This window comes from Hypomesus nipponensis, chromosome 5, assembly GCF_054491055.1.
Source record: "Hypomesus nipponensis isolate SF chromosome 5, ASM5449105v1, whole genome shotgun sequence".
In the NCBI taxonomy this organism is placed as follows: domain Eukaryota; kingdom Metazoa; phylum Chordata; class Actinopteri; order Osmeriformes; family Osmeridae; genus Hypomesus; species Hypomesus nipponensis.
This window is the reverse complement of record NC_140365.1, coordinates 11,007,672-11,030,223: the sequence shown is the minus strand read 5'-3', so window position 1 is coordinate 11,030,223 and position 22,552 is coordinate 11,007,672. Positions and strand designations below refer to the sequence as shown.

The following is a 22,552-nucleotide window of genomic DNA, read 5'->3' as shown; positions in this document are numbered from 1 at the left end:
CTTGTATCAATCTTAAAATGTTACAAGAGAAAAAATCTGTTAGGGAGAAGCAGCTTATGAATTTTTATGTCATCACACACAAACAAGACAAACTGTTGACGCTTGAAGTGCTCATTAGTCCATTTGCCTCATTACCGCAGCACACCCAAACAGCTCTTCACCAATGCAGGACTGGACCAACATTGTCTGATTTATGAAACCCAGCTCCCAGGGAACATCACACACAAACCAGCTAAGAGACATCTTGTTTAATAAGCGTCAGAGAAGCACAGGGTCTCTCTCAGTGGCCGTACTTCGGCGGCGGCAACAAGGGAATTTGGCTTTTGTAATCCACCCGAAACAATTAATTGGCTGCAGTGTTCCACTTTCATAGGGAGGCGTGATCACATTGTGTGACTGGAGAATGTTGGTGTGGCTGTGGAAGTGTCTGCCCTATGTTCATTCCCCACCAGCAAGCTTGACAGTCACTGCCCAATACCCCATTGGGGAGCTCGCTTTGTTCCAGCTCTCTGCACCTCAATCCAAAATCCAAAACGGCAACCGGAACCGAGGTTCAGTCAGAATAAGCTGGCATTAAATTCCAATTTATCTAGCCTTCCTGTGCCTGACCACCTTAAAATTTAATTTAGGTAATGTATTGTCTTTAGTGCACTTTGAGGCCTGGGCCGTAAAAGGCGGCCAATCCACCGGTCGGGCAGGACTCTCTGAGGGGTGATCAGGCTATTTCACAGCATTTGATTCTGTTTCACAGTAAAAACCTCCACCTCCGTCTGCAGAACGTTCCCCTCACTCTATAAACAAATGAAAGCCATAAACCATGAACGGAGGACAATGGACAAGCAAGGTCTCTTTGTATCAGGCAGTCCGTCCATATCGGTTTTTATAGGGTGTTCGCATTTGATTAATTGATGTTGCTTTCGGTCATGCCTGATCATCCAGCCGGCTGTGTGGTTGAGCAGAAATGCGTAGAACAAAAACTTTTCACACAATGGTTGCCTGAATCCTTACTTCCATGAGTCAGCAATTCTCGAACTTAAGAGTGATTTCCGTAAATCTGTTCCTCGGACAGAGAAGTTAGCCCAGTTATCCCCCAGCTACTCCCTTTCTAATGTCCTGACACACCTTGTGGGTGTGGTGGCGGGGTTAGATGTGAGCACCAGTGTACTAATTTGGTTCCAAAGAGATAGGGGACTAGATTCACTGCATTATTAAAAGCATCTATATCAAAGATTTCCTTCCACTGAGAAGTGGAGATGATTGAGGCCCGGCCTTCAACATGAATGTCATAGCAACCTTGAAGTTTACTTCCCTCCCAGCCATCCATTTGTTTAAGGGAGCCGTTCTGGACAGAATTGAGTCCATTACTGTACTGTACCTTTCCCCCAGAATGTAAAACCACATTTTTGTTTAAGGGTTAGTGAGTAAGTATTTCATAACTATCTATATTGTATTTCATACAGTATATTTGTTGTACCCCCCCCCCCCTCTTTCCAATCATTTTAACAGGCTCAAGCTGTTGTTTCAGCAGGTAGTCTAAAGGAGGGACATTGTCAAAAAGCAGGCTTCTTACAGTATGGCCGTTACACAGTCACAAGCATTGCCATTACTGTGAAGGCCAGACAAAGTTGTCAGCAAGCTGTCATATTGGTCATGCAGCTCAGCTTGTTTGTTTGTTGTTGCCTGGAGGATAACCGCCTACCCCCTTCCCTCTGTCTTTCTCCTCTTTCCGGAAGGAACTGTATCACACTTTGTGTGTTCGTGTGCGCAAAAGCCAAGGCATGTGTTATGTCGATGTTAAAAAAATTGGATTGGAGAGAGCTGGAGAGGATGAATTTGGCACAGATACTTGCATCATACAGAGGATCATGAAAAACTTGTTAGCGCCGTTAAAATATCAAATAAAATGTATTTGTATAGCCCTTTTTACACGCAAGCATGTCACAGAGGGCTTCACATACGCCCATAGAACTGCCCCTCAACCAACCTAAACCCTCAAGGAAGACAAGGAAAAACTCCCAACGGGAGAAAAAATGGTAGAAACCTTGGGAGGAGCAATTCAGAGAGGGATCCCCTCCTCCAGAGACGGTTGGTAAGAGAGAGGAGCAGAACACAAGCTAAACATAGTCATACAATGTCAATGGGTTTTGAAACACCAAAAATCCATTGTTCGGCTTTATAGACGTTGGATGGGACCTGGAAACTCGCTGTTGGCCGTCATGGAGGCTGGTTTCCGGTTGACGACCTGGTCCAGCGTTGGTAGACCGACGACCAGGCAGGTCCTGACAGCTCAGACCCCCCATACCTCAAGGGATGTGGGGGGGGGGGACAGAGAGGAGAACAGGGATTAGAGAATGCCAGGAGCAGCTAACAGTTACAGTCGTAATAGAATGAGATCCCCACCGGTCAAGTGTGGACTAGTGCAGCAATTTAACAAAGCTAAGAGGGTATTTGATGCAGCCCCACACACCAAGACAGCGACAGCCCCCCTTGGTTGGAACATGAAATCTGTTCCGGGGGAAACAACTCTAAAATAGGTTATATTTATACGAATAAGGATGAAAACAACCAGCCCCCCGTTGTCTCCAACTAGTAAACTATAACAATAAAAATATACAGCAACGGAACTATTACAGTAACAATATACAATCCCTACAATACAAATATCCTTTACATTTACATGTATTCATTTAGCTTTTATCCAAAGTGACTTCCAAGAGAGAGCTTTACAAAGTGCATAGGTCACTGATAATAACAACAAGATAGCCCCAAAGCATTGCGGGGAGCCAAAACAAGAAGCACACATTGTGAACAACCAAAACATGTCAAAAAGTGCCAAAGGGAAAAACCATAAGAGCATGTAGCAAGTTACAATTAAACAACATGAATCTCTTAGTGCAAGTGTACCTGTAGAAAAGCAAGCAACAGTAAAATAAAATAAAAATAAGATAACTAAAATAGAATATTTCGCAGCAAATACAACAGTTTAAATCAGCTACCACTAACCAACAAGAGCGACAAGTCTCTAAGCAAGAGTCATTGTGATCCTTGAGGAAACTAGCATTGGGTTCAGCAAACCATTCCTAAGTAGCGTTGTACTCCCAGAACAAGTGCGTCTTGAGCCTTCTGTCGAAGGGGGAGAGACAGTCTGTGTCTCTGATGGAGGTGGGGAGTTGATTTCACCACTGGAAATCATACAAATTAGGATAAATCATACAAATGTAGTCATTTTTGGAAAATGCGACGTAGGTTCTAGCTCTTACTGTCTATATGTGCACCCTTATCCATCAAACTGATATACTGATACCTCAGTAACCCTATCTTTTCTAATTATGTACTTGTTTTCCTTGTTTTCAGGAGTCCAGCTTGTCCATCTGGCTGTACTACAGTGACAGCACTGCCTCCCCTCTGACCTTCTTCGACCCCAAGGACTACAACCTGAACGCTTCCACACAGGACGACAAGGTGGTCAGTGTTTCCCAGGAGTCCCAACAGCGCTGGCCTGTGGTGGTGGCCGAGGGCGAGGGGTCCGGGGAGATGGTGCGTGTGGAGATGACCATCTGCGAGATGTGCCAAAAGACCAAGCGCAAGAGCGTCATCGCTGCCGCCCCAGTGTACGTCAAAGTCCGCTTTGGCCCTGAGGAAGACTCAGAGGAAGAGACTGAGACGGAACCGGCTCCTGTCACCAGGCGGCCGCTGGTTGTTGATTCCAACGTCGGTGGTGGAGGCTTTGAGCAGCCGGCAAGCGTACCCATAGATTACACCAACTTCCCCACCATCAGCAACCAGGAAAGGCCCACGGAGGGGGAGGAGGAGGAGGATGATGACTTTATCCACTCGCCTCGCAGTATGACGGACTTGGAGATCGGCATGTACGCCCTTCTTGGGGTGTTTTGCTTAGCCATTCTGGTGTTCCTCATCAACTGTATTGTGTTCGTCTTGAAATACCGCCACAAGAGGATCCCCCCCGAGGGCCAGGCCAACATGGATCACTCACACCACTGGGTGTTTCTGGGTAACGGACAGCCACTGAGAGCCCAGAGTGACCTTTCACCCCAGCAGGTGGAGAGCCCCAGTAATGCTCTTGAGGGAGTACAGACTTGTTGTCACGGTGATCACCACAGCAGTGGCAGCTCCCAGACCAGTGTTCAGAGCCAGGTGCATGGCCGGGGCGACGGCAGCTCTGGGGGCTCCACGAAGGAGCACGGAGAAGAGGCAAACTCGCCCACCTCCAAGCGCAAGAGGGTTAAGTTCACCACATTTACCACCCTCCCCACAGAGGACATGCCCTACAACTCGATCCCCATAACAGATGAAGAGAACATTCAGTGGGTGTGCCAGGACATGGGTTTCCAAGACCCAGAGGAACTGCACGATTACATGCGCAGAATAAAAGAAATAGCCTGAAGGGGGCGCCCTGGGGTATCCCTCAGCGCTTTCTAAAAAGACTTATCCTTTATATTTTTCACTTTAGAGGAAGATAACTTTTCACAAACAAACCAAGGCCAACTTTTGGGTTCATTTTTCTTTCATTCTTTGCACAGTGCTGTTTCCTGTAAACCTTTTGAAATAAACTTGTGGAAAGCCAAAGACTGGACTAGAGGATTTAAATCGCTAGCAAAAATGGCTTTGTATGCATGTCCCTTCCATGCCGGGAGGGGAGTGAACCCTCAATGGGAAGAACAAATAAGCAAGCACTACTACTGCAGATGGATTTGAAAAGTGTTCCAGCTTTCCCATTAGGGGGCTTAGTTGCAAGCCTGATATAGAAAGGAGTGTTTTCAGTGCGGTGGGTTGGGTATTGGCTATGTGTTTGTTGGTTATCAAATCTTCAAGTACCTTCCCCAGCAAAGAGGCCTTTGATATGCAGATTACCATTTCAAAGAAACATTGGTGAGAACCATGGTTTTATCATAGACAACATGATGGACACACAAATGTCAAAGACTCTCATTAAGAACCATGTCATGTTTGGGATTCATTTTGTATTTTCTTTTTGGCCAGGCTAGGGAATCATTCTTTGATGGCAAAATCTTCATCGTGGTTCTTCTTGGTGCACTACATTCTATCATTTTAATTCAAGGTCAACAGAAAATGTTACTACATTTCTCAAAGTCAGTACCCTACAACTGGTTCAGACTTGCCCTGATCAAGTCTAATGCCTTATCGATTGGATTTTACTGGTTAATACTAAATACCATGCAAACACTTTGATTAATGGCAGTGCAGAGGGCAACAATTAAAAAATGATCAAACTGGTCAAAGGTCAAGTTACATCAAAAGAAGACAAGAGTTTGTATATTGTGAAGTTTGAAGATCTCTAACATTGTTGCATGAAAGGAGATACCGCGGCACAATCAGCTATTTTATTTCCAAATTTGTAAGTGTTTGTATTGTAATTCTTATCTAATCAAACATAGACAATACTAAAGGACATATGTTACCATGCATTCCATGCATGCAGTGTCAGACCTGCCCTAACACCCTTCCTATTATGTACATACCGTGTCAAACTGACGCTCACTTAAAACGCCAGTTATTCACACTGCTACGGTGGAGGAAAAGCTGTTGAGTATTGGGATGTTGCCAACTGTATTTATAGAGTTCCTTTGCAGTTTTTACTGATACTGTCCCATTGTATACCAAGACCTGATGAATAAAACATAAAAAGAAAAGGAACTCTTCCCACCAATAAGACTACCCCTCCATTCATTTGTTTCATGGTCACCTCAATGTCGTCATGATTTTGATCCCGCACCATTTATTTTATATGAAGTCACTTTTAAATGTGTTTTCCCCCCCAGTTAAGTCAAATAAACATTATATTTTAATTCAACATAGCCATAGCTGTTGGCCTGATAGATACGTGGTTGATAAGACCAGAGGCTGCATTGTACAGTAACTGGTTTAAACCATTACAGATAGACGTACAAATGTGAATGCCATTGCAATGGAGGTGTGACCATGCAAACGTTTTATGTTTCTCAGGACTAGTTTGTAAAAAAAAAAAAGAAAGGAGAAATGATACAAGTTTTGGTTAGTGAAGCTGCACAAATTAAAAGTATTACAAAGAGGCTTAAAGCAAACTGATGCCATTTGTAGTTGAGGGTGTGTAGAAAGGTTTATTAGTGTGTTGTGTTTATAAAGCACTGAACAAAGACCATTATTCTAAGGTTTTGCTCTACTATTTTCAGGAGTGAATAATAACATCCAGGATGAAAATTACAATTCCCTTTTGTTTTTATACTACATGGGCTTGGATTTAATTGTTTTGGTAACAAAGATTATGTCCAAATACACAGTGACAGATATTTCACCCCTACCCCTACAGTATCTTACATACCTGGCATTTAGTTCCTTTCATCTCATTATGAAATTGATTTACTGCACACCATGTATGCATTTTTATTTTATACAGTAACTATACCCCATTACACTGTTGTCAAATATTTATGGACACAATCTTGAAAATCATAAATGGGACAATCCAAGCCCTCACCTCAATCTTTATATTACAATAGGATTGAGGTTATTAACAGTTCTGACAAATATTTTCTTTAAGACCCAAAGTTTAAACTCACATTTCAACTGATGGTGTCTCAGGATGAATGTATGATTCTCAACTGTACTTTGATCACCAAATTGGTATTTCTTCTCTTGTACAACAGGTACTACCGTGGTCCACTTAAATTGGTGCCACTGCTTAACAGTAGTGGGTGGAGTTTCTAATAGCAGCTTTTTATGATATTTGGGTGATATATGGACTATCCAAGTTGATTTTGTCTTCAAAATATCACTCATAACCATGTCTTCAAAACATTTTATGGTTCGCATAATTTTATACTTTTCTTCCCTCATGTAAATATATGTAAATGCATTTTTTTTTGTAATGTGACTTTGGTGAAGGTGTGCATACTGGACATTCTGTGTTTTCTTCAAGCTGCTACTAGAGACTTGACCTCCTCATAACATGTTGTTGAATACTTAAAAGTGTACCCCTGTGAAGGCCAATAGAAAAGCTGGACTGTTGGCTGTGCAAGGCTGCCACTACACTGATGACAATATGTTAATGTACAGAGCACTGTTCAATTTCCTGTATTCTCCTGAAAAAAGCAAAACGCTTGTATTTCCCTATCCCTTACATGTAAAGTACTAAAGATAAAATACAATACATCAACTATTTGTCTTTTCCACTCATAATTTTTCTCTAAAATGCACTGTTGGGATTGACAGGAATGCTTCATGTCGCAAACTCAACAAATAAATAATTATTTGAAATGGTTGTGCAATTAAACATAAAATGTTGTCAGAAGATCAAAATGGTAGTTTTTCAATCAATTCTGTGACCCAACACCTGGGTAGCAATAGCAATTTTTGGATGCTCCTACTGTAAATAATTGATTTAAAACAACATTTACCATTTGTCATATAGAGAAGCAGCAGTACAAGCAATTGTGTAATTTATCAATAAATGTGAATATCTGGTATAGTACTGGCAATGTAAAGTGTTGTCAGTTGAAAAACAACTACAGTTGAAGCTTTGAGTGGGGAACACACACTTCTTCTCTGTACTTAAGTCGATACATGAGCTTAGCAAGGACCAGGGAACAACTTTTCTTTGAGGTTGAATGTTCTGTCCACTTCTGGATTCCAGAATCAGCTATAAAGCCTGCTGTAATTATTCTTGAGGTGGTGTACAAGTCCTGCAACTGTTTCTGTGGGCTCATTGACCTTAAAACCTTCAAGGTACTTTTGAGATTTATTGGTACCAGTGAAGCCAAAAACTGAGTACAAATTTATTCAAATGGATCATGAAGTGAATTGAGCTGATAGTGGCTCAATGTAGTGAATTTGCTAAGTTAACATTGACATGTATGGTGATGGTGATGTAGTGTCTGAACTAGATGTTTCAAAACCAGACTTTTGGAGAGAATGGATGTCACTACTGTTAATGCAATCATTCAATACTGTCCTGTGAAATGGCCAAATAAATGGTAGGCAGATGTATGTCTTTTGAAGGAAATAGTTCATAAAATAATCACGAGAGAGACTGCCAAAAATATTGACCATTCCAAATAATGCATTTACATGTGCACACAGACTGTATAAATAATAAAATTGATCTGCTTATCCATTTGAATGTTATGCTGGATATACAAGAACAACCACAAAATAATGGAAATATCAGACAAAGAGTCTGGAGCAGTTCGGGAAAGGTTATTTCTGCTAACATGGTTGAATACCTTTACCTTGCTGATGTGATGGGTAGAAAAGGGCTCTCAGTCCCACCTATGGGAAATCACACCTATGCCAGAATGTAGTTTGATTTGCAGGGAAGGTTAAATTGCCACTGCATTGCAGTAGGATTATGTAATGAGCATTACTGTAGATACAGAATTATGATAAAAACTGCTGGAACTGCTGGCTCATACCATGGCATACAGCCAAGTGTACATAATCAGTCAGAATAATAAAGCAAATTGATAAATGCAGCAATATATGTTTGAACTGTTGCTTATAAACAGATTGCAACAGTTTTTTGGGGGGGTTATTTGTGTTATGTAGTAGAGCTGAAAGCATTGTTACGTTTTTCATGTTATTTTGTGAGAAGAAAATTGAACCGTTCAATCAAGTCAGGACATTTACCTAAGTAGTATCTACCATTAAATTAAGTTATTACGGGTAAATGGGGTAAACTCAAACTGTGGTATATACGGTGCAGACGGTGATGAAGAGCTTTTGATGTAGATGTGGAGATGTGTGGATATCTTCTTATAATTGAAGCACAAAGACCAGATTTTTATATATAAGGCTTTGTCTCCACCCGAGGTGGGAGTGGAGCATCGCTAGGAAATGTTTGAGGGTCATCTTTAAATAGACTTTTCAAATGTACTATGTACTGTTCCTCTCCTTCATAACTGCTATATATATATATATACACATACATATATATAGTATATACTATGTTATATATTATTTATATAAAACATTCTTACATTCTGTGCATTGAGCAGACACTTATCCAAAACGAATCAAATAGTGAGTATTGAAAAAGTAGAGCAAAAGATCAAGGATAAGACATGCATAGTTCTACAGTAAGCCTATAGTTTTGGACCAGAGTCAAGGAACAAAGTCTGTATTTACTAGCCACATCGCAATATCATGACCTTTTGCAAGTCTACCACTTAGAGTGACAAACAATCACAGACAGGTGTTTGTACATTTATTTCAGAAACTATTGTATGTGTCAGACCCCCTGAAGCAGCAAATGTAACTGATCCCCTGATTATGTTTTAACATTTCTTGCCTCTAGTGCCAAACATATTTCACATATCGTTCATCAAAATACTTTGTTTCCTGTTGGAGACTGTTCTTGCTAAGTATCGTGCTACCTCTAAAACTGAATTTATCAACAATTTACCTCAATTGAGTCAGCATGTGTGCCTTGGGGGATAGGTTGAAAAAACACCAATTGACAAGCCATTAGTGAATAAAAATAGAATGGCTGTCACATCAAGCACCTAGCATCATCTTTCAACACTGTTATCCTAATTCTAATTTACGTTGTGAGTTATGTGTTCATCTGTAATTTTGACACCCTGAGTCATATTTGTTGAAAGACCACAATATGAAATACCATATGCTGTCTTGATTCCAGCAAGTTTTGGTGTCCATCTGGAATGTGCCAACTTTCTAAACGGCTCTTGCCATATGTTCTGAGGATGAGCACTGTTAGAATTCAGAGTCAAACAACCTTCTGTCATGGCTTCTGTGGTGAAAATTGTGTCCAGCCAAGCATTGTCACCGCTGAAGAAACCTTTAACAATATACTGAGTCTTGCAAAATCCTAGCCTTTGATTTAAAGTTTGTAGTTTAGAAACATTCAGTAAGAGGCTACATGAGATACTGGAGCCTAAAACAGCATTTTTCTTTAACATCAAATGATCCTTGTCCATCTACTTAATTAGATTTTTTCCCCACAAGTTAAGGGCGTTAACATGAGTAATGTTCCTTAGCATTAGTCACTAACACTACATTAAACTTACATTAACTGCCATTACACAGCGCTACCTACAGTAAAAACATTGTAGGCACATATAATGGCCAAGGAATTAAACGGTAATAAGTGTTAAGTGGCATATGTTATTACAAATGTGTAACGAGACAAGGTATGGGTGAGGGGTATAAGGGCTAAGTTGATGTTGTAAAGGGGCAGTTGAAGGTTGTGTAACCAAAACAAGATTAATGTTGGCAACCACTTACCCCCAAATTCCCCATTCGAAGTTTCACTTGTGTAATAAGTTGGACCACTAAACCGTAAATGTAACTACATTGCAGTTTCCATGTACTACAAAGTTGTTTCTCCAGTTATTGCAATGTAGTCACAGGGTAGTTAATGCAATCTGACCGTAAACAGTTTTTAAGCCACCCCATTCATCCAGCCAAGCAAAGAAATTACTCTTTGAGTGGGGTGGTTGAGAGACTCACTAACGCATTCCAGAGTGGTGCCCTGACATGGTCTTGCTCTTTTCAGTGATTAGTAAATACAAAAAATCCTCCCCTATGCAGTATTCATTTATAAGGTTTTGTTGACACATAATCAGTTCTTGCTATTCTTTCTCATTTCTAAAGGCTGTTAGCAGCTAAGGAATACTCATCAAATCTTTTTGGTAGTAGTAATGTGTGAGCACTGTGACTGATATACAATTTAAGCTCTATATCTGCTGGCACACAGTATTCATCCCACATGCACCAACACAGTTTTTGGTAACAGTGATGGTGAAAGTAAAACTTGGTCTTACATGCCATGGGACTGGTATACCTCAACATTCTCCACAATTGCCTACACATTTCCTAGGTATGCTTTAAAAATGTAATGAATTGACTGCTTAAACACTCCATTCATATATATTCATATATTCACTCAACTATTAACTTTCCGTTTTAGTGTGTTACTGTTACATGTATCAAAACACATCTTTGACTACATTGATAACAACTCCTCTCAGCACTATCCTGCCATAACTTTACACATATCACTGCTTTGTCAGCAAGCGCTGCATCTGTACTAGTTGTAATGCAGCCAACACGTGATACAGTAGCATGGATATTTGTGTGTCAAAGACTGTTCTCTGAGTGGGACACTAATGGGCAGGGGTCATGGATGACTTGGTCCATTCGATGTTGACTCCTTGCCCATTTTCCACTCCATCCCCATCAATAAAGTGAACTAAGCTGACAGTTTCTTGCACATTGCACTGTCTCTTAGCTTGAGGGATGTGAGATGGGTTAGTAGCAGATTATACAGTTATTTAAGACAATGACAGCTGTCATTTTGCCTTATGAAAGAGAGAAACTGAAATTTCTAGGCACAGAATGTGGACATGACGCCCAAGACAAGAACTGTAATAATGTGTCCTTATCTGTTTTTATGTAAAAAGGTGCTGGTATATGAAAAGCCAAAATAGCCTTTTATAATGAGGAGGTCCCAAAGGTTTGTACTGTATTTTAATGCTTTACAAAGGAGGAGGTTGTGGAGTTTTTTTTACATTTGTAAGTGTTGCAAAGGAGACAAACCAGAATTGATCCTAATATCCTCCAGATCCTTCCTCAGAGTTAGGCAATGGGCATATAATAGGCTCATTAATACTCATTGGCATGGTTTTCCATCAAATTGTTGACTAAAAGAAACGTTTGAATGGAAATCGTTTTTTATTATTCAATGGATTGAGTGTGAATTTTAAATTTAGAAAGATTATGAATGCACTGCCAACAGGGGTCTTTTTCTTCATTTTTTACAATTACCAGGTGGCCTCTCAGGAGCTATTAAGGGAAATCATCATAGGGGGAAATACAAGCTCCATCATTTAGATTAACCAGCTCCTAATAATTAATTAAATCAGGGATGTAAGCCAAGTTTGCTGCTGGTGGAAGTGGGGTATTTTATTTCATTGCAGTGTGGTGCTTTGTAAAAGCTATCAATCTCCCCTGGGTATCTCCTCTTATTTATCCTACTGCAAAAAAGTGTGATGTGTCATCCATAAAACATAGATCCAGATGCATCATTTTTTAATATACCGAGTTTGATGGACACATACTGATTGAATACATAATTGCAATATTTTGGGTTCACTAATCCTTGACTTCACATTGTAGTTGTATTATCATTAGTTACACTGGGCATAAGTTGGAGGCACTCATGCTCTATTATTGAAAGACTAACAAGGCCGAGCAGCCAACAATGATGGTCATCATCAATTCTATATATAAACTTACGTTTCCCGTTCAGCGTACAGACTCGTTTGCATTACCAGAGCCTTGGGCCATGAAGCCTTTGCCAGCAAAGGTTTCTAAAAAGGAAAAGGCACAAAACAGCTGCCAGACGTTGTGATGAGAAGAAGGAAGGTAATTGGTGGATAGAGAGGTCAGGAAGTGTCATACATTCAAAGTGAGGTAGAAGTTATTTGTAGTAGTTGGGTTGCAACATCCTCAATCAAAAGGAAACCGTCAGCTGACATACATTTTCACATGAAGATGAGATTACTGTATCTGAGAGATACGAGTGATCTCCCGCTACTTTAACATTTGATTATGTTCAGTCAGGCTGGCTTAATTTCAGTTTTCTTTATACTGTGACGTTATAGAATGTGTGGTACACATTGACACAATGAGGAAACGTTTTCTCAGGTCAACATTATATACCAAAACTTTAAATTTATTTAAAGTTGTTTATCTTTTCTATTAGTACAGAGGTTTGAAAACCAGCCTTTTGATGTATGGAGAATTTGTCATCCAACAATGTGTTTTCAGATTGTTATGTAAAGATAAAAAGTATTTGAATGATAACAAATATTTCATACGCATTATTTGACGTTTTGGGTCAAGAAGAATGGCATGACAAAGTATACATTTAAATATAACTGCAAGCAACAATGGCGGATTCCTCCTTCAAAATGGCAAAATGTTGTAAAATTGACATAATAGATAGTTACACTGGGATTAACCAGAAGACTTTAAACTGTAATTTCTGTCAGAATAAAAAAAAAAGTTTATACCTCTGACTGGATTCAAACCCACCACACTTCATTCATCATCACTGCATCTCATCCTACTAAGCCATTCACAGACTTAGACATTTGATCAATCAGTTTTTGTATCAGAAAATAAAACATTTTTCCAATGGCACCCATTGTCAGATTTGGTTAAAGTTCAAGTAATTTCGTCCTATTTATATATGGGCCATAAAAACGGGACAACAGGATGACTGGGTTGCTACTGTAAAGAATAACTTACTTATAGTTTTTTAAAAGGTTGTTTGGAGTGCCATAACTTGTCATGGAAGGGAATTTCAAATCATGCCAAGCATCAGTGGCGATTTGTCCTGGCTTAGGTTACTGAAATGAATTTGTGCAACAGACAAGGGATCCACCTGAACAATCAATTTACTTCATTAGAGATAAACATTAGCGTTATCTCTACCATGCGTAGACTACAAGTAGCTACCTACTGTGGTGAACCTGGCTTGTTTTGCAGTGGTTTACACAGTCTCGCTAAACAGATGATTGGAGTGTTGTGATGGCTCAAATAAACACGCATTGCTATGTTTTACAACCGGAGGATTTATCGGAAGACCGTTTTGTCAGAATAAAAAATAATACCTCTGACTGGTTTTGAACCTGTAACCCTTTGGTTACCAGCTCAACAACTCAGCCAATTCAGCCATACACAGGCATGAAGTACCCAAAATTCAATAACTGGATAATAAAAAATGGCAAGCATTGTCAGATTTGGTCCAAGTTCAAACAGCTGTAATTCAGTCATATTTTGACATATCAAGGTGAAATTGTTTATGGTACTTCAGGGGCGTGTCACCTTAAAGCCTATTAGGTTTGAAAACCCATCATTCAAAATGACATTTGATTAAGGCATGACATTTGACACAAACATATTGAGGCAATGTGGACATTTACATAAACACTAGTGCTGTCAAACGATTAACATATTGAATCACGATTAATCGCATTAATGTCATAGTTAACTCGCGATTAATCACAATTAATCGCACATTTTTATCTATTCTAAATGTCCTACAAAGTTACCTTTGTAAACATTGCTTTCGCTCGTGTGACGTGAAACTTGTCTGCAAAGCTAACAATCACTGCCACCACTACGTCTTCCTAGGTGGTATGTTGGCTATCACCGGTCTCGAAGTCACCAACTGTAGGCCAAGTGGCTGGCTAGCCGGCTAGCTACCTGGCGAAATAATAAAAGGACATCAGTGTGGCCATTTCAGTTGTAGTGTTGTGCTGTATTGGCACATACCTGAACAGCCAAACCCGTTTTGTCACTGAAAGGTCATTAAAACGAGTCAAGTGGTAGTGGTTTGATTTAATATTGAATAATTCCATAAATTATAATATCTGGGTTTGGGTATTGTGTACCGTGTTGAATGGGTCTTGGTCTGGACACGTCTTGGTTAGTTGCAACTTTAAATTGCCAATATTAACAAAGCGTTAAGAAACTTGACTTCAATTTGAAGCAGTATTGTAAATCCAAATGTATGGGTAATGTCTGGAATGGTCTGGTTTCACTTCAGGTCTCGTCTCACTAAATGGTAATACCGGTATGGCATAATAGTGAGGCTAGATAGTTATAGTTGGGTGCCCTATCGACCTAGCTATCCACATAATAGCAGAGCAATGTAGCGGTGGCAGTGATTGTCTTCTTTGTTAGGTGTAGCGACGGTTGCTAGCTGTGTTAGCTAACATTACCTGGCACTTATCACCCCCCACTACCTGTACATCTTGCACACGAACAGTGCTCGATAAGTCTCAAACTATTTAAGACTTAAATATCTATGTTCTGTAGAGCACTTATGCCAAGTTCCTCTACAAAATCTACTATGTGTGCCAAAATCATATATCCTGACAAGCCATGCTGATCAATTTGATCTATAAGGCCAGCATGCGATCTCTGACACGGCCAATGTCTTCCCTTATCTTCCGAATCTAGGGCTCTGTTCGAAAACTCTTAAAATGCGTCTTTCCTTCCTTCCTTTTAAGACAACGAGGTCTGTTTGAAATGTCTTAAATCTTCTCTTCCTGTCTAATAAGATACCTTGAAATACGTCACATAACCCTTTCCTGCCGGACCATTCAAATATGGGAAATAAAATTCCCATGGTTCCCGCCTTAATATCTTTGCCGTCCAATCACCGATTTTATTTCTGAAAACTGCCAGATACTCATGACAAGTTAAGCTCAAAGCACATACCATTGGTTAAGGGGTTACTGGGAGGGGGAAATAAATACATCGTCAGCAACGGCAGCCATTGTTTTCCGAGGCGGAGCCAGAGCGGAGACAACGGGAGATTGCCTACAGTGTTAGATTTACAGGTTCGAATTGAAATCGGAGACGATATTATGAGTAAAGACAAGTTTCTTAATATGTGTTGTCAATATTGTCAATTAAAAGTCTAAACTTTTTCCTTACGAAGAATTTGTTTGTGGCAGTGACGCGAGGTTTTTCAGGAAAGAATGACTGTCCGGCTTGGCTGTTTGTGACAGGCAGCTATGACGGTAGTAGCATTGTTTAGCTTCGATTTGAGCAGATTTCTAAAAAAGCTTGGAAAAACAACATTAACTAGCTAGATTATGTACATTGTAAGCTAAATGTACATGCCTTGCTTGGCCAATTCGGTCTACTGTGGAAGAATCTCCAACGTTTTTTAGTTATCGAGAGGAGTATCCAGCCATAGCGCTAGCTACTTTTGGGGGAGGATAATTCCGGTTTCCCCTATGTCTCCACTAGTCGCTAGAATGGTCATAACTTTTAATCAAAATATGATATTTCTAATCTGTTTTCTGTTCTACATTGCCCACAGATTTGTGGATATTCCACCTGCTCAAAGTTTTTCTCTATCTCGTAATTAAAGTGGTTAAAAATTAAGTTGTCTGATGAGGTATGGTGGATGGAAACGTTTTTTGTAAAAAATGGCTGCCTAAAACCACCTTGATAAAATATGATTTTCCATAAGTAATCATATAATTATTTACATCATAAAAATCCCCTAGTTCTCCTCTTCAATATGGTATGAACAGTTAAGGTGTATGATTTAATATGAAAATTCATAAAATATGAAAATTAATATGAACATCATATTTCAACAGCATATGGAATGTTCAGAATTTTGTCCCAGGAAGTAAAGGGTTAACGGTCATTTTTTAAGAGAGCAAGATGGTCCATTGCATGTCAGTGAGATAACTCGAACATCTATGGCACAGAGCCTACACAGGCACTCACTGATTGTGTTGGCTCTTTCTTCTCCAGTCATGCCACTGATGAGAAAATATGCCTCAGGTATTTTCCACCCCTCATTGACGCAAACTACCATGAGAACCATTGGAGCTCAAATAGCTTTGGCGATTTTTTATAGTACTAAATGGCTGTCAATCAAAAGGATATGCAGTGTTTCGACAGACCCTCCAATCATCAAGCAGAAGCCCAGCGTCCAGGCTAGCCCACTCGTCCATTCACCCCCAGAGATGCTGAGCGTCCGTGGGCGGGACATAATCGCAGCATTTATCCAATGAATGAGTTTCGAAGCACTGCAAAAAACTGTTCAAAGCAGCCCATTGAAGCTGGGCTTCAACAGGGAAATGCACTGTGACGCTACTGGACTGTATGAGAAGGAAATCAGTCAGTCGACCTGCTACGTAGCTGATACTGAACAAACTCGTCTTTGAGATGAACGTGTTCTTAACGCATTTAAAATGTTAACTAAATAGTAAATTTGACTCACAAGTCCGCAAGGACTTCTGGGAAATCAGAACTTCAAATTCAACAGGGAAATGCACTGTGACGCTACTGGACTGTATGAGAAGGAAATCAGGCAGTCGACCTGTTACGTAGCTGATACTGAACAAACTTGTCTTTGAGATGAACGTGTTCTTAACGCATTTAAAATGTTAACTAAATAGTAAATTTGACTCACAAGTCCGCAAGGACTTCTGGGAAATCAGAAGGCTGGCTGGCCAAGTCACCATCCGATGCATCCTCGATAAAAGGGGTGGATCAGGAACATTTCCGGGTATTTTTGGCGTTCTTGGTGACATCCAATGAGTTCGCAAGAACGGAAAAAAAAACGTGGATTGATAAACGGCCTATGGCTCATTCAACTCCATGTATGTCTGCAAGCACATTTACTGGCAACTTTTATTGACGTAAGCAAATAAATTAGGTGCTAGTTTACCCATTTCGGATTGGTTTCAAACTTAGCTAAAATCTGGAAAAAGGTCTGCTTTATCATGTGGCCAAATATCTTAAATTAACTTGTCTGTTTTTCAGAGAAAATAGGTTGTTGTCTTCACCGTAACTTCCAAAAGCCTGCTTTGGCTTTAGAAACCCAATTCAGAATGCCGTAACATCAGTTACGGTTCTTGACCTTTGTTTTGCAGCACTCAAAAACGTTCAAATGGAGTTGCGGGCTCTGTTCGAAATGTCTTAAAATGCGTCCTTCCTTCCAAGACAGCGAGGTCTGTTCGAAATGTCTTAAATCTTCTCTTCCTGTCTAATAAGATACCTTGAATTACGTCACATAAAAGTCATTTTTTAAGAGAGCATATGAGCTGCCTTGCTGTCTTAATGGCGGCACGTCGTCGTCGTCGTCATCTGCCGCTTGTCCGGGGATCGGGTCGCGGGGGCAACGACCTAAGCAGGGAGGCCGAGGCTTCCCTCTCCCCGGCCACTTCCACCACCTCTTCCTGAGGGACCCCGAGGCCGGCCGAGTGACATGGTCCCTCCAGCGTGTCCTGGGTCTTCCCCGGGGCCTCTTCCCAGTGGGACGTGCCCGGAACACCTCACCAGGGAGGCGTCCAGGAGGCATCCTAATCAGATGCCCGAGCCACCTCAGCTGGCTCCTCTCGACGTGGAGGGGTTCTACTCTGAGCGTCTCCCGGATGACCGAGCTTCTCACCCTATCTCTAAGGGAGAGCCCGGACACCCTGCGGAGAAAGCTCATTTCGGCCACTTGTATTTGCGATCTCGTTCTTTCGGTCACTACCAATATTTCGTGACCATAGGTGAGGGTAGGAACGTAGATCGACTGGTAAATAGAGAGCTTCGCCTTTCGACTCCGCTCCCTCTTCACCACGACGGACCGATGCAGAGTCCGCATCACTGTGGATGCCGCACCGATCCGTCTGTCAACCTCGCGCTCCATTCTTCCCTCACTCGTGAACAAGACCCCGAGATACTTGAACTCCTCCACTTGGTTCAGGATCTCCTCCCCGACCCGGAGATGGCACTCCACCCTTTTCCGGTCGATAACCATGGCCTCAGATTTGGAGGTGCTGATTCGCATCCCAGCCGCTTCACATTCGGTTGCGAACCGCTCCAGTGAGAGCTGAAGGTCACGGCCCGATGAAGCCAACAGGACCACATCATCTGCAAAAAGCAGCGACCCGATCCTGCGGTTACCAAACCGGACCCCCTCAACACCCTGGCTGCGCCTAGAAATCCTGTCCATATAGATAATGATCAGAATCGGTGACATAGGGCAGCCCTGGCGGAGTCCAACCCTCACCGGAAACAAGTTCGACTTACTACCGGCAATGCGGACCAAACTCTGGCACCGGTCGTACAGGGACCGGACAGCCCCGATCAGGGAATCCGGTACCCCGTACTCTCGGAGCACCCCCCACATGAGCCCCCGAGGGACACGGTCGAACGCCTTTTCCAAATCCACAAAACATGTGTAGACTGGTTGGGCGAACTCCCATGTACCCTCCAGGACTCCGCGGAGGGTATAGAGCTGGTCCACTGTTCCACGGCCAGGACGAAAACCACATTGCTCCTCCTGAATCCGAGGTTCGACAATCCGGCGGACCCTCCTCTCCAGGACCCCTGAATAAACTTTCCCAGGGAGGCTGAGGAGTGTGATCCCCCTAAAGTTGGAGCACACCCTCCGGTCCCCCTTTTTAAAGAGGGGAACCACCACCCCGGTCTGCCAGTCCAGAGGCACTGTCCCTGATGTCCACGCAATGTTGCAGAGTCGTGTCAACCAAGACAGCCCTACAACATTCAGAGCCTTAAGGAACTCCGGGCGGACCTCGTCCACCCCAGGGGCCCTGCCACCGCGGAGCTTTTCAACCACCTCGGCGACCTCGGCCCCAGAGATTGAAAGCCCCCCCCCGATGTCCCTAGACTCTGCCTCCACGTCGGAAAGCGTGTTGGTGGAATTAAGGAGGTCTTCAAGGTATTCCTTCCACCGATCCAGGACGTCCCCCGTCGAAGTCAGCAGCGCACCATCCCCACCGTATACAGTGTTGACAGAGCACTGCTTCCCCCTCCTGAGTCGCCGGATGGTGGTCCAGAACCTTTTTGAAGCCGTTCGGAAGTCATTCTCCATGGCCTCGCCGAACTCCTCCCATGCCCGGGTTTTTGCCTCCGCGACCGCCAAAGCCGCGTTCCGCTTGGCCTGCCGGTACACATCAGCTGCCTCAGGAGTCCTACCAGCCAATAAAGCCCGATAGGCCTCCTTCTTCAGCTTGACGGCATCCCTCACCTCCGGAGTCCACCACCGGGTCCGAGGGTTACCGCCGCGACATGCACCGACCGCCTTGCGGCCGCAGCTCCGGTCAGCCGCTTCAACAATGGAGGCCCGTAACATGGCCCATTCGGACTCAATGTCCCCGGGACATTGATCGAAGCTCTCCCGGAGGTGGGAGTTGAAGCTCCTTCTGACAGAGGGTTCCGCCAGCCGTTCCCAGCAGACCGTCACATTACGTTTGGGCCTGCCAGGCCTGACCGGCGTCCTCCCCCACCATCGGAGCCAACTCACCACCAGGTGTTGATCAGTTGACAGCTCCGCCCCTCTCCTCACCCGAGTGTCCAAGACATGCGGCCTCAAGTCCGACGACACGACTACGAAGTCGATCGTCGAACTGAGACCTCGGGTGTCCTGGTACCAGGTGCACATATGGACACCCTTATGCTTGAACATGGTGTTTGTTATGGACAAGCCGTGTTTAGCACAGAAGTCCAACAACAGAACACCACTCGGGTTCAGATCGGGGGGGCCGTTCCTCCCAATCACGCCCCTCCAGGTCTCACTGTCATTGCCCACATGAGCATTGAAGTCCCCCAGGAGGACGAGGGAATCCCCGGGAGGAGCGCTTCCCAGCACCCCCTCCAGAGACTCCAAAAAGGGTGGGTACTCTGAGCTGCCGCTTGGTGCATAAGCACAAATGACAGTGAGGACCCGTTCCCCCACCCGAAGGCGGAGGGAGGTTACCCTCTCATCCACCGGGGTGAACCCCAATGTACAGGCGCCGAACCGAGGGGAAACAAGTATTCCCACCCCAGCTCGACGCCTCTCACCAAGGGCAACTCCAGAGTGGAAGAGAGTCCAGCCCCTCTCAAGGAGACTGGTTCCGGAGCCTGTGCTGTGCGTCGAGGCGAGGCCAACTATATCTAGCCGGAATCTCTCTATCTCGCGCACCAGCTCAGGCTCCGCCAGCGAGGTGACATTCCACGTCCCTAAAGCTAGCTTCTGCAGCCGAGGATCGGACCGCCAAGGCCCCCGCCTTCGGCCGCCGCCCGTCTCACACTGCACCCGACCCCCATGACCCCTCCTGCGGATGGTGAGCCCACTGGAAGAGGGTCCCACGTTGTCTCTTCGGGCTGTGCCCGACCGGGCCCCATGGGAAAAGGCCCGGCCACCAGGTGCTCGCCATCGAGCCCCACCCCCGGGCCGGGCTCCAGGGGGGGGCCCCGGTGACCCGCTTCCAGGCAGGGGCAACTGAGAACCATTGCTGTATTTCTTCATGGTTGGTTTTTTGAGCCACGCTTTGTCTGGTCTTTCACCTGGAACCTGTTTGCCTTGGGAGACCCTACCAGGGGCATAAAGCCCCCGACAACATAGCTTCCAGGATCACTAGGACACGCAAACCCCTCCACCGCGGTAAGGTGGTGACTCAAGGAGGGGCGGCACGTATTACCCATAACTCTCTGCGCAGGGTTACCGTGAGCAACAAGTTAAACAGAATCCTTTGACCGTCATTGCTCTAAGTTTTTACAATTCATATTTCAGCTAAACGGTACTTGTAAATCAACATCTGAATAAAAATGTATAGAGAAGTGGGCAGCTGAAAATGTACTTATTTTATTGATGACACTCCTAATTTGTAAATTTGCTCCTACTTTTCGATGACGTACAGTAGCTAGCATCGCAGTGCAGTGCAGACACTAGCTAGTTGCTGCGTTTTATCATAATCCTATCAAATGAGTGAAATACAAACACAAATGTTATGAGCTATTGAGCCTATATCTAACACAAGTTTAAATACAGCTTAACTTGACTTGGTGTGACAATAAACTCAATGCAATTGAAGGCCGTCTGACAAAGCGCGCTTGTGCGAGCACATAAGTACATGCAGCGCGATGACGTACATCCTGTCTTAATAGGCTGTTCGAAAACAACGGTTTTTAAGATACCTTACCCCAAAGAGAGCTGTCTCGTTAGACACCTGTCTAGTAAGACATCAAGGATCAAGACAGCTGTCTAAGTTTTCGAACAGAGCATAGGTGTCCATATCTGCCTTCGATCTTGTGTGCAGCTGCGTTGTTCTGAAGATAACCACGCCCCTCTCGTTTGCATGTGAGATCAGAAATAAATACAGCACAGAAATAAATGTGGTGTGGAAATAAAGGTGGTGTGGGAATATATGTGAAAATAAGTGTGGTGTGTAAAAGTAAAAAAATAAATAAATGTGGCATTAGGAAATAAAAGTCCCATGAAATAAATAAATGTTGTCTCTACAAAAACATAATTTGGAAATAAATAAATGTATTTATTCATTGATGTTGGTAAATGGATTCAACTATATAATTCTATAATTCTATATTTATTGCGATCTTTTTTTTATTTCAGAGTTTATTTCATAGCTATGTTTATTTCATAGCTATATTTATTTATGTATGTATCTATTAATTTACCCATTTATTTATTTAATTGTGACTAACTTGGCGTTCCATAGGTAAATGGATTCAGCTATATAATTATATAATGCTATATTTATATATTTATTGCCATCTTTGTTTTATTTCAAAGTTTATTTCATAGCTATATTTATTTATGTATGTATTTATCTATTTATTTAGCTATTTATTTAATTAATTTTGACCAACTCGGCATTCCATACAGACCATCACATTACACAGAACGAACACAACAACAAAACTCCAAACAATGCTTATCTAACTAAGTTAACTAACCTTATCTAACCTTTAACCCTGTAATTTTTCAGCTTGCTGCAGGGCATTCTGGGTAACATGAGCGTTGCCGCTACACAACCATCTAATCAACTTTTCTTCGTCCTACTCTGGCGTCTTTACATTTATTCATTTAGCAGACGCTTTTATCAAAAGAGACTTGCAAGAGAGAGCTTTACTATAAGTGCATTGGTCAATGATCATAAACAACAAGATAGCCCCAAAAATGCTTTGGCAGGCTTTTGTAGTCTTTGATATTGACTGGTGCATGCTGAGATTGCAT

General features: G+C 42.6%; 1 protein-coding gene across 1 annotated transcript in view; it reads left to right on the top strand.

Annotated features, from left to right (window-relative positions):
• tmem132e (transmembrane protein 132E) overlaps window positions 1-7,179 on the top strand; it is a 77,649-nt gene extending 70,470 nt beyond the window's left edge. Inside the window, exon 9 of the mRNA XM_084698776.1 lies at window positions 3,355-7,179. Coding sequence (XP_084554902.1) covers window positions 3,355-4,404 — 1,050 coding nt within the window. The 3' untranslated portion in view covers window positions 4,405-7,179. The remainder of the gene's footprint in view (window positions 1-3,354) is intronic.
• Window positions 7,180-22,552: the final 15,373 nt, after the last annotated feature.